General features: G+C 34.9%; 1 protein-coding gene across 1 annotated transcript in view; it reads right to left on the minus strand.

Annotated features, from left to right (window-relative positions):
* SMC5 (structural maintenance of chromosomes 5) overlaps positions 1–15007 on the minus strand; it is a 75539-nt gene that overhangs the window by 7888 nt on the left and 52644 nt on the right. Inside the window, exons 14-23 of the mRNA XM_027839578.1 lie at positions 14275–14448; positions 13046–13215; positions 12115–12238; positions 11519–11641; positions 7609–7734; positions 3711–3806; positions 3199–3303; positions 2839–2958; positions 809–988; positions 634–729 (exon numbers count right to left, since the gene is read on the minus strand). Coding sequence (XP_027695379.1) covers positions 634–729; positions 809–988; positions 2839–2958; positions 3199–3303; positions 3711–3806; positions 7609–7734; positions 11519–11641; positions 12115–12238; positions 13046–13215; positions 14275–14448 — 1314 coding nt within the window. The remainder of the gene's footprint in view (positions 1–633; positions 730–808; positions 989–2838; positions 2959–3198; positions 3304–3710; positions 3807–7608; positions 7735–11518; positions 11642–12114; positions 12239–13045; positions 13216–14274; positions 14449–15007) is intronic.

Raw genomic sequence — 15007 nt, forward strand, 5'->3', positions numbered from 1 at the left:
TAAAGTCAAAGGGGAAAAGTGATTATGAACAGCTAAGTATAGAATGAAGCCAGAGTTTTGGCGGATTTCTCCTAATCTCTTTACTTGTCTGAATGTTAGTTTTAGGATTTAGTCACAGCACTAAATATAGTAGTGGAACAAACAGTGATAAAGATCAAAATCTTTAAGAACAAGCCTTCTTTTGACAAGTGGAAGTTAGGTCACTGTGAAGAAGGTGACCACACTATTTCAGGTACAGGTTTTTTTTAGGCTAAGTAAAAAGAGAACCACCATCCTGGGTCTTACAAATCCTTATCACATACATATGGCTATGGCTCCACTGGCTCTGGAGTAAAGAGGAACTTGCTTCAAAACCTGCCAGATGCTGACTATCTGGAAGGACCTCAGGCAAATGACTTAACCTCCCTGGGCCCTAGTTTTCTCCCAGCTTTAGAGCTATGAGTCTATGGATCCTTGTCAATAAAAGAAGCATTATTTTAATCCTTTCAGTTCTTCCTTTGCCATTGCTACTATTAGAAAGTACCTAACTATTTTTATCACTGGGCAATATCCTCTTAAGTAATCAAGCTACTACATGGAAATCATTTGGGTACTTTTAAGTATGTTACTGCTTTCAGGTCATAGATTACCTACCTTTGGCGTAATTAAGAAATACTGAGATGTGGTTTCTTTACAGGCAGTGTTTACAACCATCTCAAATACTCTTCTTTCATTGGCTGGGTCCATTCCCTTGATGATAATAATAAAAATTAAATTAATATTGACTAGAAAATGAATAAAACCTAATTTCACAAAGTTATACTCATACCTGATTGATTTCATCTACCACTCTAAACGGACATCTGTTAAGTTCCTGGAGTGCCATCAAGTATAACATTGTGGAAACACTTATTTCACCTCCACTTTGATGACTTGAAGTTAGTTCATGCAGTTGTGTGCTACTGCGAAATTTGACTCGAATTCTAATTCCATATTTATCATAGTCTTCCTGTAAATCAGATAAGTTTTATGAAAAAAACATTAAGCCTTTTTTCTCTAGTATCTCATACAGTACTTTGACAATGGGGTAAAATAAGTTCTCAAAATAAAAATATCAATTATAAGATAAAGTGACACAAATTTTAGTGAAACTACTGTCTATCTGAAATGAAATTGTTAAAATGCATGACTGAGCTCTACTGCATAGTTAGAATGTTTCTGCATGGGTTAGTACAGTAGGTGCCCTGAAAGACAGGTAGCAGTATGTGCCAGGTGAATCAAACAAATGCTACCACTCAAACTTCAATGGAGATAGCTCAGGTCCTTATGTCCAAGAACCCCAGGAACAGCATCATTTCCCAGACTACCCACCCAACCCCCACAGCCATCATCAAGAGGAATATTCCTTGTTGAGGGGCAACCATGCCTACCACCTTCATCGTCAACTATTGATTAATTGCCATTCTCTGACTACCCCCTATATCACTTGCCCTATGTCCAGCCCAGTCCCTGTGGCCACTGTTCAAGTGCCTTTGCAGGTGCTGTAGCAACTACCTCCAAGGCAGTCTCAGCTTCAGGAGACCAGAAAGTTCTTACCTTCAAATTCCTTGGCATCATCAAAAGGGTTGATACAGATGGTTTTGTCACCATAACATTACCATTCATTTTGCCTCTGTACCCTAAATGCCATTGGGTCTTTCCATCTGACATCCACCTGAAACCTCCTAAACCTGCCCTCTCTCATGGGAATGTGAATTCCTTGAGGCAAGGACTGGATTGCTTTTCAATTTGTATTCCCAGCACTTAGCACATGGCTTTTCACACAGTGAAGTGCTTCATAGATTTTTTTTAATCATTCATGACTCATAGGCAACTAGATGAGAAAAACTATCTTCTGAAATTAAACCTGTACCATCACCCAATAAGCAAATCAACCAATCTAAAATTTTACAAATGACCTTAGGACATCATCGAATGATAATAATAATATCGAATAGTTAAGCTAAAAGAGACAGTCTTAGAGTAATAGCCTTAGTTCCCATCAGGCACAATACAATTGAACCTTACTGGAGAAAGGTGCATCAGTTCACTATAACTCATAAATATGGCATATTTAATTAAATTCCAGGAAATGGCTTTGCCTAAGTTGGCTATCAACAATTTTCATAACACAGGTGAAGAAGAAAAGGACTCTAGGAGTCAGTCAATATCAAGAAAGAGAAAGCTTTCCTGGGGAGGTAAAATTCTGATAAACTTTATCATTAATGGTTGTACTTTCATTCCAAATTGTTAAGCAATACTTACATATTAAAAAAATTTCCTTTCCCTCAGTATTTTACTGTATTAACATTCTGCTTTACTCCTTATGTATTTATTCTACTTAATATTCAATATTAAAATTTATGAGCCTCCAGCTATTACAATATTATTCCTTTTCAGAAATTTTCACACTAATGAATTTATAGTTATAGTTAAATTATAAATCAGAAGGAAAAAAAAGGAAGTTTTTTCACCAAGTTCACCAAGTTGGAAATATTCAGAAAGTATTCAAGTGTTCAGAAAGAATACCCATCATTTCTTATTTACCATTAATCACTTTTATTAGACTGTAACAGAGGGTCAATAATGAGATTATTAATTCACTAATCTTTAAAAGTCACCAAAGAAACAGCCTGACTGAACAGATATTTTTCTTTCCTTCAAAATTTTTTTGAGTGATCAATGATTTTTAACAGAAGGATTCTAAGGTCTCAAACTAAATAAACTTATAAGATATTTCTATAGGAGAAAAGTAAATTATAATTATGTTTTTTAATTCTTTTGTAGTCCTTAGAGTTTGTTCAGGAAAGACACTTATACCTCATTTTCTGTATGGAGATCCACTTCACCAGCACACCCCATGGAACTAAAAAAACTGCTAAATTTTTCATTTATTTGTTCTACCAGTTGTTTCAAGGGATTGAGCCACCTTTCTTTAACCTAAACATAAAGAGACAAGTATACAGTACCATAAAAATTGGAAAAACTATTATATTACAAAAAAAAAATTACAACATAACATCAAATTAGTCTTTATTACACACTGAATAAACTTTGAATATTGCATTTTCCCTAAAAATTGTTTTCCTTTAAAGAAACTATCCCCTTTTATATCCTTGCCTCTCCTCACATTATCATTAGTGAGTATCAAGTGGCAAAAAACAGAATTTAAAATATCACCTTTGAAATGGTCTGTCTATAGTTATCCAATTCGTTTGTCTTTTGCGCTAGTTCCTCAGTTAACTGTTGTATTTCTTGTGTTCTTTTTTTGTAGTCTTCAACAACCTGGCAGCAAAAAGCACTTTACTTTAGGACAAATCTTTCAGAAGATAAAATAACAAACATTAAAATGTGCATCAATTAGAGTCTTAACTTAAAAATGCCAACTGTATTGCTTTGTTGTTTTGTTTGCATGTAATTAACTTATGCACTCCTTATGTACTGAAAATATGACATTTCTATCTTTTGAAAAATGTTAGACATTGAAGTATTATAGGTTAGCCCAACTATTCTTTTTTATAAAGAAAAGGCAAGAACACCCTGTTCCTTAGGAAGAATCTATTTAAAATTCTAATAGATTCAGAATCTGGCATTTACAGCACATTGTTCCTGCTGTCTAGCTTATTATTACCAAGAACTCTAGTACAGAGTAGGAGGCAAGTACTAAGGAGACTGGAGGTGGGAAAGCGTACTGAAGCATTCAGGCCTGTGAAGCAAGAAGCTCTCGTCTTCTCTTCTGAGAGTAAAGAATCAATTTCTTCCACTGTGTTTGGGAGATCTTGGAAAGCCTAAAGGAAAAAAAAAACTCTGTCCATTAGAACTAGATAGTAAGAATACTAAGAAACAACATAATTCAATTAGTATTTACTTGGGTTGGCACCATGGAGGGATATAAAAGAATTACACAAGTCCCACTTTCAAAAAGCTTACAATTTTCTTGAAAAAATAAGCCTCACAGACAATACCATTAATGTAAGGAATACCGTGTAATTTGACATAAAGTATAAAAATGAATAGCATAAACAGTGATATTTAGATTTAAAATATAGAATAAGAAATCAGGTAGACTACAGTGGTCAGAAAATTTTTAACTTTTCATTTCCCACTAGTCTGTATTCCACTGGACTTTTCCATTATTCTTCATCCTGGAAGATCACTTCAATCCTGCAACTCAGACTTCTGAAAGTACCCTCTGACCCTGCAGTCCCTTCTGGTTGGTATGTAAAGGGCTCCATTTAAGGCAGGAGACCAAGAGAGCTATCTCTTTTTCCTCTAAGGCCACACTCCTCTGGACTTCTCCATTAAAGCCTCCTTCTTTCTCCATTTCTGCCTCCCCTCCCCCCCTTTTTCAGTTGCCTTTTATGTGTTATCTTCTCCACTGGAATGTAAGCTCTTTGAGGACAGGCCTATCTTTCTTTTGGCTTGTATCTTCACTACTTAGTACAGCACCTGGCACATTCTAAGTGCTTAGCATTTACATCTGGGTAGGTGAAAAGGGGGAAGGACTTAGCAGCATTTTAAAACTGAATAATCTACAAGATGAAATAAAAACTCCTTAGTCCGCTTTCTAAAACCCACTATAATTTCACTCCACTCTTTTAATACTGTGTAATGGAAGGATACAGAGTCAAACCACTTGAATTTGAATCTTGGCTCTCATTTTTATTTTCTCTCTTAGGTGAGTCACTGAATCTTTCAGGGCATTCAGTACACAAAACGAAGGAACTGTACTAGAACTCTAAAGGCCCTTTTAACTCTGAAAGGACTTCAGAGGAGTGCCTCAAGGATCTGCCTTTGGCTGCATTGTTCTACATTCATATCCATAACTTGGATAAAGTAATTGTTGACCTGTTTCTGAAATCTGCATACAACACAAATCTGAGAAGGAAAACTAACATGTCGGATGACTGGCTCAAAAAGGATTTTGATGGCTACATATACTAAAGAAGCGTTTAATAGAGATAAAAATAAACTTAGGCTCAAAGAAGTCAGCTGAAAAAATACAAGATGGGGCAGCTAGGTGGTGCAGTGGATAGAGCACCGGCCCTGGAATCAGGGGGACCTGACTTCAAATCCGGCCTCAGAAACATAACACTTTAGCTGTGTAACCCTGGGCAAGTCACTTAACCCCATTACCTAGACAGAAAAAAAAATATAGGATGACAAAGATCCAGGGGGCAGAACTAGGAGCAAGGGGTGAAGCTCTACTTAAGGGAAATCTGTCTAATGAAGTCATGCATCCCCTAACCCTGGAAGTCTTCAAGTAGACAGACACTCAATGACCCCTTTGAAGGAACTCTAGTTCAGAAGTCTTTTAGTACAACCATACCTGAAAGTTACCTTCAAGCTGAAATTTGGTATAATTTTATGATCCTAACTACCCATTCCCTACTATTTACTCCATTAAGGCCCATCTCTTCTCATTTTCACTCTCTAGAAAGCAAGTTGACTTCTCTTCCTTTTGAAATTTGGTATAGTGCAGGTAGGGGTAGAAGAAAATCCCATACTGTACTTCCTCCATTTTATATTTCTCGGAGAGTAATATGACTCTCTTGGGCAAGATCACATTGCTTTTTTAAGGTAGAAAACAGTTAGGGGTAGGGGGTTGATTTTAGTAGGGGCTTATTAAAAAGTTCACATTATTGTATAACATGAAACACCAGTATATTTCTAAGTATTGAGGTAACTTAGTATAAATCTAGATTAAATTCCATAATGATTAAATTAATTCTCTATCTACTTTGTGAGTAATATTATTGTATCATATTTATGGAGAGGATAAGTTTAATCTCAACTACAGGCATGTCTCAGTTGTCTGCACTTCATTTGCCCTTTAATTATCTGTGTGAAGCAGTTAACATTTTAAATAACTAGCAATAAATTATGAGAAAAAATGGACAAGAAGCAAAAACAATGAGAAGGGACTTCGAACTGTGGGTGAATCTCAAGGAAAGAATACTTACACTGATTAAATTATAGATATGTCAAAATATCAAAATATGAAAAAAATGAAAATCCCATATAAATACTAACTGTTATTTTTCAAAGAACTTGCCACCCATTTATTTGATCCCGGTGAAGTACTGGAATGTCAGAGCTGGAAGGAAAGCCTTAGAGACCATCTAGCTCAACTTCTTCATCTCACACAGAGTAATCACAGATTTAGAACTGGAGTAGACTTCAGAGGCCATCCTGACCAAATCCTTCACTTTATGGGTAAGGAAACTGAGGACCAGTGAGGCTAAATGACTTACCAATATCATACAGAGCTAGGATTTGAATCTAATCCTCCATATCCAGTGCCCTTTCCAATGTGACACTAAACTGTCTCCCAGAGAAACTAGGCTCAAAGACCTTCAGTTACTTGCCAAAGGTCATATGGCTAATTTGAAGTGAAGAAATGGCTAGCACATAAGGCATCCTGAGGCCCAGTTTCTAGGACAGTAGATTTAAAGCTAGAAGAGACTTAAATTCCCTTATTTTACAGCTAAAGAACCAGAAGCCCAATAAGATCGAGTGATTTGTCTAAGAATATGCCTGCAATAAGGAACAAGTCAGAGTTTGAACCCAGATCCTTCAACTCTAAATCCGATATTTTTTTTTTTTTTCACTTTATCAGGGTCTCTTTCCCTCTTCCAGGGAAGGTGAAGCAAAAAAGTACATGGAAAATTTCCAGTCACAGAGCTATCTAATCAGTAGGAGAAACTGGACTAAACCAAGTCTTTCCTGTAATCTAGTACATCAGTGATTTGCAGAATTTAACATTTAATGGAGAGCATGAAAGCTTTTCTTTTTTTCTTACTAACATATTTGGGCCCTTTGATAATCTTCCACTCAACTGATACCCCAACCCCTAGGGAAGCCTTTTTCACTCTCTCTTTTCTTCTGTTCTACTAAATGTTATTCCTGGTTAGTACTTCTCTGATCTTCCCATTGCAGTCCTTCCCATCTAACTCCTGCTCCTATATATTTTTCTTTTCTTTTTTTTTTTAGGGTAATTGGGGTTAAGTGACTTGTCCAGGGTCACACAGCTAGTAAGGGTCAAGTGTTTGGTCTGAGGCCGGATTTGAACTCCGGTCCTCCTGACTTCAGGGCCGGTGCTTTATCCACTGCACCACCTAGCTGCCCCTCATATATTTTTAAAGGTAGAAATAGGGTAAGAATAAAGGACCAATATAAGTGCTCAGAGCAGAACGATTTCTTGGCGATTACCAGCCCAAGATTTGAGAAATTTGGTACTATAACTACAAAAATAATCCCTTTCTGAAATGATCAGTAATGGTAGTAACATATCTTTCTATGACACTTAACAGTTTAAAAAGCAGTTTCCTCACAAGTAATTTGTACAAGTATTGTTATACCCATTATAGAGATAAGAAAATTGGCACAGAGAAATTCAGTGACATGTATAATATCAAAGAGCTCATTGAAAGGCTAGACTAGAACTTAAGTCATCTGACTTTTAATCCAATGCTCTTCCCTTTATACCACATTTTCTCTAAGTAGTATGGGGCAGAAGAATGCAGAAGAGTTAAATGCTAACAAAAGTAAAAATGATAACATCTACATCATTATGTATCTCATACTTACTGTCTGGTACTCCTGAGGAATATTCTGATCTGGGCCAAGGTTACATATGTGCCTAGCTTTCTTCATAAGTTCCTTGCACTTCTCTAGAAGTCTATTTTTTGTTTCACCAAAAGCATTGTATTGTTGCTATTATAATAAAATGAGAAGAGTTTTTAAGGTTTTAGATTATAGTTACTGTAAATAAAGATTTATTTCTTTAAATCACCACAGCAAATTTATCTATGTACTTTACTTAACAATCATGAGTAAATCAAATGCACAAGTATTGAAAATTATGATTAACTTAGTGACAAGGAAATTAAAATTTCATTCTGAGAATCAAGGGTAAACTTACCTATGTACATCTAAATAAGAAAGATTCAAATACATAATGTAAACATGCTATAAAAGGAAAAGCAGCACTAATCTTCAACCTAGAGCCATAGGTATACACATGATTTCCCCATCCCCCTCAATGGGAATGTAATGGGGTGAAATCTGACAACAGAACACAACTGCCTTAGTTGACATACATAACATGATAACAACTGTTACTGGTATAGGAAGAAACACCCAGATGAAAAACACTCATATAAGACTAAGGTTTCTTGCGCCCTGAGCCAATTCCTTAAATCTGGGTTGTAACTACTTAGTTCTCATAACCTACTACCCTAGATGGTGTTGATGCAGCAGGGCAGTCTGAATAAATTCACCAGCACTGTTATCAGCCTTGCTGAAACTGCATACTCCACGCAATACTGTCCCTTCAGGGATCATGCACCATTAAAAAGTGGAGATCATGGACAGAGACAGTTTAGCTATCTTTTCTTTCCTTGGTTCTCTACGACAGGTTTTCAGTGGAGTACTAAAATATTAAGGACAAGAGACTTCAAGGGCAGATAAATCCTTGGGATTGCTTATTTAGGGCTCAAGACATGAAGGTCAATTTAGTCCTACTCATAAGTCCTGTACAATGACAAATATGGGATTATTTCACATAAGGGAACATTGATTATAATTTCTTATTTTTTTTTCTTTTATAACAAAGAGTACAGTATAACAAAACTATAGAAAAAACTTCAAGTCACACTATTAATTATAAGGAAAACTCTTGCATTTGCTGGGATTATTTTTTGAAAAAGTTTGATTTACAGGTAGGAAGATCTGGGTTTAAAATGGGGAACAGTTTTTCTGTGGGTGACCTCTAGTGGAAGATATCAGACTAGACCTTCAGAAAATTTGTTCTCCAAATAACTATATACACACATATACATACTTCTTCTTGTTCAGTTACTTCAGTTGTGCTGGTCTCTTTGTGACCTCATGGACCTTGGTCCATGGAGTTTTCTTGGCAAAGATACTGGAGTAGCTTGCCATTTCTTTCCTTCTCCAGTGGCAAGTAGGTTAAGTGACTTGCTCAAGGTCATGTAGCTAGGAAGTTTCTGAGGCTGGATTTGAACTCAGGTCTTCCTGATCCTAAGCCCAGCACTCTATCCACTGAACTACCTAACCCTTCTTGCATACACATCATATATAAAACATACACATATATTATAGGCATATAACATATGTAATAGTATATGTTATATATAAACATTTTTTGAGAACAAATTCTCTGGCTTTAAAATAGGGGACAGCTTCTCTATGGGCGACCTCTAGTGGAAAGTATTAGAATAGTTTTTCAGAGGAATACACACATGAATATGTATTACATGCACATACAAATTCATATTACATATTAGAATATATTATAAATATTAGAATTATTATAATCGATACACACATGTACGTGCACACACATGTATATTTATATAAGAACAAATTCTCAGAAGAACAATTTTACTATTTTCCACTAGAGGTCACCCATGGAAAAGTTGTTCTCTATATTAAACCCAAATCTATGTACATGCATATATATTCATTATATTGGATAAGAATCTCCTTGGAGGATTTATAGAAGAACATGGTCAAAAATAAAAGCTTAAGTAAGGAGGCATGAATTGGTTACAATTAAGTTTAAAGAATGCCTACTCTAATGATATTGCAGATATATCAAAATATATTACTTAATAACACTGAAATACAAGAGTCAAAAATGTAGTGAAAAATGTAGTAAAAGATTTCATATGAAAGGAATTAGGCAATTCTAAATAGCTTGAACTTTTGACACATTATCTATTATTTTCTTTTTAATCAGTGCTGTTCTACATTTTCTTTCTTCTGTCATGTGTAACCACAACTATAACAAATGTCTCTCCCATTTCAAATCAGATTACGGACATATTTACAGCACAAGACAAATGGATTTCAGAATATGAAAACTAGGTCATCACTTGAAAACTTGCAAATACTGTGACAGTAAGCATAATTTTAAAAATCAGTATTATATAGGGAAATAGTTTATTGATTTTCAATCTACTAAGGTAATTTTCCCTTGGTTCTGCCAAAGAGGGGATAACAAATAAATAAAAGCATGTGGAAATGAATAATGGATGGCAAGCATGAGGAAGACATACAGGAAGCAGAAACTGGGGAAAGAAGTACTCTACACATACTCCCTCATTTGCTTCTTCTGGTCAGTGAAGATAAGCTAACAACAAATAGTTGTCTTATGGCTGATGTGCCCTCAGCATGGCACACTGACATCATTAGAAATCAGAGAGGTTATATGACTTGCCCGAGGTCATGTGATTAATAAGTTGGCAGAGCAGGTACTTAACCCAGATTCTGTGACTCTTAAATCCAGTGTTCTCTTTCCACTATAATCTTTACAAAGATACTTAATAAGAAGGCAACGAATAAAGCCTCAAGAAATGAACATATTCCTTTTGTTCCAGAATCAACAGCAATGTCAAGAGACTCTAGACTTTGTAACTATCTGTTCCATAGTCTAATAATTATAGGTACTTACACAGTCCTTTAAGGTTTGCAAAGTGTTTTACACAGATCACTTCATGAGCTTGATACTATAGGTATTATTATCTCCATTTTATAGAGAAGGAAACAGAGTCTGGGTGCAGGAAAGTGACTTGTATGTAGACCCCTGACATGGCATCCTTGTCTTCCTGACCCTAAGGCCAGCACTTCCTCTATCTGCCTCTACTGAACCAGTATATTGTTGGTCTGAGATTCTGAATTAAATATGTTATAACACAATAGGGAAAATGTTAACAAAAATATATAATACAATCCTGGTTTTGATTCTTTTATTATTTGAAGATACCTTCATGATTACCTCAGAATTATGTTGGATTTTAACTTAAGTGAGGATGGCACATCTGTCCTCAATTTTTGTGTCATTATTTAAAATATTATTTTAAAGAATATAAAAATATCTTAAGATAAATTTTTTAAAAGATTAGACCAATGTTTCAATACACTAAAGACTTTCTTGACTTAATGAAAATGTTCAGATATCGGTATTAAAATAGACAGTAACATCCTATTTTACTCAAAAATAGCAATCAAAGCCAACAGCTATTATTTACTAATTATAAAGATCCCAATGCCCAGAAACTATCAGAGAAAAAAACCAGGCAATGGTACTAAATAACCAAATTAGGCAACCTAACTTCTCTTTTAAAAAAATGACAATTCCAAAAAACAAACAAAACCAAACCCATGTTTTGAATATAATACAGTTTTTTCATCAATAAGTTTCACAAAGATAATAAGGTTTATGGCAAATATGGATTCAAAGGACAGGGATTCAAATCCTAGCTTAGCTAATTACTATCTATGTAATCCCAGGCAAGGTCACTGAATATTTCTGGACACCCTCAGATGTAAGGTGAAGGGGCTGAATAAAATGACTCCTTAGGTCCCTTCTAGAACTAAAAAACTATGATCTAAATATGAAATTGCACAGAGGAACAGGTTTTTATAATTAACAAAATTTCTTATTCAAAATCAGCAAATTGTAAAATCTTACCTCCAGTTGCCGCAGGTTTAATGCTGTAGTTTTATATTCTCTTTCTAATTTGTTCTTCTCATAGCCTTTAGTAGCTAGCTCAAGAACTAAATCTACTTTTCGGACATTCAACATTGTGCAACTCTGGTAACAAAACACATAAAAGCTTGTTTAGATTTTATAAGCTCTCTCACATTCTACATCTTAGATTCAAGAAAATAGCAAACCAAATACCAAAGTACAATTAAAAAAACCCCAACAATTTAATTGATTGTCCTCTCTTAAATTATTTGTCAATTCTATTTACAAGTTTCCTGCAGAACAAATATGTTAAATGTGATTATTGTCATACATATTACAATACTATGTATATTTCATGTTAAGTAATAGTAAAAAAGCTTGGTTCAATTGCAAGCTTTAATAGGGCACTCTATTTGTTTAACTTGACTTATAATGGCAGAAGGGCAGTAATTTATGTTCACTAATAAAATGTGCTTTTTAGTATGTAAAAATTTTAAAATAAAAAGTAAAACTTATTTCAGAATGGCAAAATCATGCTTTTTAATAGGTTTTGATATCTTTTCTTGACATACCTACTACAAGTTTCAAAACCTTACCTTAATTAGTTTCAATAATTCAGAAACTAGCTTTGCTTTTTGGGCATTAATTTCTTTGACTTTGGCATTTGTCTTCCGTTCCTCTTCTTCAAGATTGTAAGTACGATGTTCCATTAGCTTTAAACTGTACAAGAAATAAAATGATACCCTGATAAGGGTGTCCTGAAATACTGGGAAAAGACTTCCATCCTGACACTCAAGTCCTGGCTCTGCCACTCAATGGCCATCCAGCCTTGCAGTTGGCTGGCCACTTAACCTGAAAGGGGCCTCAGTTTCTCTCATAAAATGAGAGAGTTGGGCTAGATGACTTTAAAGTCCTTTTAGATCTCACAGTCCATGATTCTAAAGGTTCAAGAGGTGAGAAAAAACAAAACAAAACAAAAATGAAAGATGCAGAAAGCAGGGAGAACATTCACTTGATGGGAACATGTTGCAAAGGTTAGTAGGGTGGAGTTAGAATACGGAAAGTCTCAGAAACCAGGAAGAGTTGATATTAGCTGCAGGCAAGAGGGCAACATGTTCCCTTAACAAAAGAATTAAAAATAGAATTCTTTCATAGACTGAGTTCAAATCAATTTAACATGACTGAACTTATGTAATTCTTTAGGAATTCATATGTAGAGTAAAAACTGTACTTGCACAAAAATCTGTCACTTATTATAGTGTGATTATAGTGACTTAGAGCCAGGAAACCTGGGTTCAAATCCTGCCTCCACCACTTGTTAGCTGAGCAACCCATGGCACATCACAATTTCTGAGACCATTTTCTCATCTGAAAAATGGGGATAATATTTTGTATTATGTTTCATATAACTGTTGTGCTTTGTTAACTTTAAAGCACGATATAGATTTGAGTCATTAGTACTGTTATTAAACGGAGAAGAAAAAAAAACAAAAGTAACAATAATAGTTTAGGGTGAAAATATAATACCTATCTAATTTGGAACCAATTTTCTGTTCCAGTTGATTCTTTTTGGTTTTCCTGTCTTGAAGGTCCTTCTTTTTATTTCTGAAATCATTGTCTCTGTATTCAAGATGTCTGATTTTTTCACGAAAGGCTGTTAACTCTACATCTAGTGTCTGAATTTTTTTATTTATTTCCTATGGAAGATATAGATTCAAATTGTAAATATACATTTTAAACAAGTCTCATTTCAATTCCAGTATTGGTTTAAATAAAAGCTACCCCCAAATATAGTCTTTAACCCATAAAATAGCCATTTAAAGGAAAAATGTATATAAAAAGAATCATATAAAATTACCCTTTTGGGAGAAACCTGTCTCATGATTGTAGAGATGAGAACCCTTATTTATCATTACTCTCAAGTTCATATTTTCTGGCTTCGTACACTAAATCTTAATACCTTTGAGCCAGAAACATCCCATTCAAATTAAACGTAAAAACTGTTTTATGTCAGTAGGTGAGAAATGCTAAGGAAAGAGCTTTTGGTTCAGAAATCTCTCTTTCTGATGGCTTCTGAACATGACTGTGGTGAAATAAGGCGTTCTTCTTCACCCCTTGTCCCCTCAGCTCTCCACCCCCACCCCCCAATCCTTCCATAGTCCTACAGTATTGTCCCACCATACTATCTACTGATACATTGGTAAACAACTTGCATACATCTTATTTCTTTCATAAATGTAAGCTATGCCCATAAGCTTGGCAGACACTTTGGTCCTTTTGACAAGTGTAAATTTCTCTGTTCCTGTCATGCCAGCTTCTTAGGACTCATAAGTTAAGAAGTCAATTTTATCCTGAACTAATTAAAAACTCTCAGTTGTTAACCATTTTGGAGACAATAGCAACTTGTAAACTCTAACTAGCTTTTTAAGGCTAGAGAGAAGGCTGATATAGATAAGTTACTTGTCCTCCCTTGTTCCTTAATTTTTTTCCTCCTTTTTCTATTAAAACAACTGCTTGTCAGTTATACATATTAGCAATACCACTATCTATCCAGCCTCCACCTCCCTCTTCTGCCTACTTCCCATTCTGTATCATGGAGCTCCATGAAGCTCTTTGTGCAACAGTGAGCAGAAGCCCTGGAGTAATCAATACTAAGTTCTCAAGTTTTATACAGGTCAGTATTTTTTTTTGGGGGGGGGGGTGGAAGGGTGGGAATAAAAGAGGAAAAAGTAGTGATGCCTCCTTTGGATAGATACCTTGTCTTGCTCTTCCAATTGTCTTCTTTCTTGTACATTTACAGTAAATGTGAGAAACTGAGCTGTTTTCAGGTGTGTATTACTGGAAATAATGTCATTTGAATAAATGGAAGTTTTTACCACATACTTTTCTTGAGCTGTGTAAATTTGTTTCAGTCTGGTTTCATGTATAACCTAAAATGAAAAATATGATCACTCACCTGGCCATGCTTATTCCCATTCTCTCTCTTTTTTAAAGACTCAAAGAACCAAAGAATACATTTGAGTTCTGAAGAGTTAAAATGGGACATCTATAATCTTTGAACAAATGATTGATAAATTTTTGCTAATTTTGAAAAGTACTAAAAACTGAACGAACTTTGAGACCAAAAGACCTAGAAACTATACTTAACCATCAACTTAATTAAAGGCAAATCAAAAAATTCTTTGAAATTTCCTTAATTTCAAAGTATAAATAGAGTGTTATACACACACACACAGACACACACCCTTTTTTTTATACCTTCAATGCTTTCAGATACTTACTGTGTCACCTTAAGCAAATCATACCCTAATTCCCTCCATTAAAAAAAGCCAAACATAGAACATATGGCCTTGTGTAGGTGGTCCTAGACCTTAGGAATTACAGGTTTATCCAAATCATTTACTGAACAAGTACCCTATATCCTTTAAGTATAAAACTAGAAATATATGCTGTTTTATGGGTCTTAGATATAATATTTTGTAAATTTTT

Source organism: Vombatus ursinus, unplaced genomic scaffold, assembly GCF_900497805.2.
Source record: "Vombatus ursinus unplaced genomic scaffold, bare-nosed wombat genome assembly UNPS02014832.1, whole genome shotgun sequence".
NCBI classification, from domain to species: Eukaryota; Metazoa; Chordata; class Mammalia; order Diprotodontia; family Vombatidae; genus Vombatus; species Vombatus ursinus.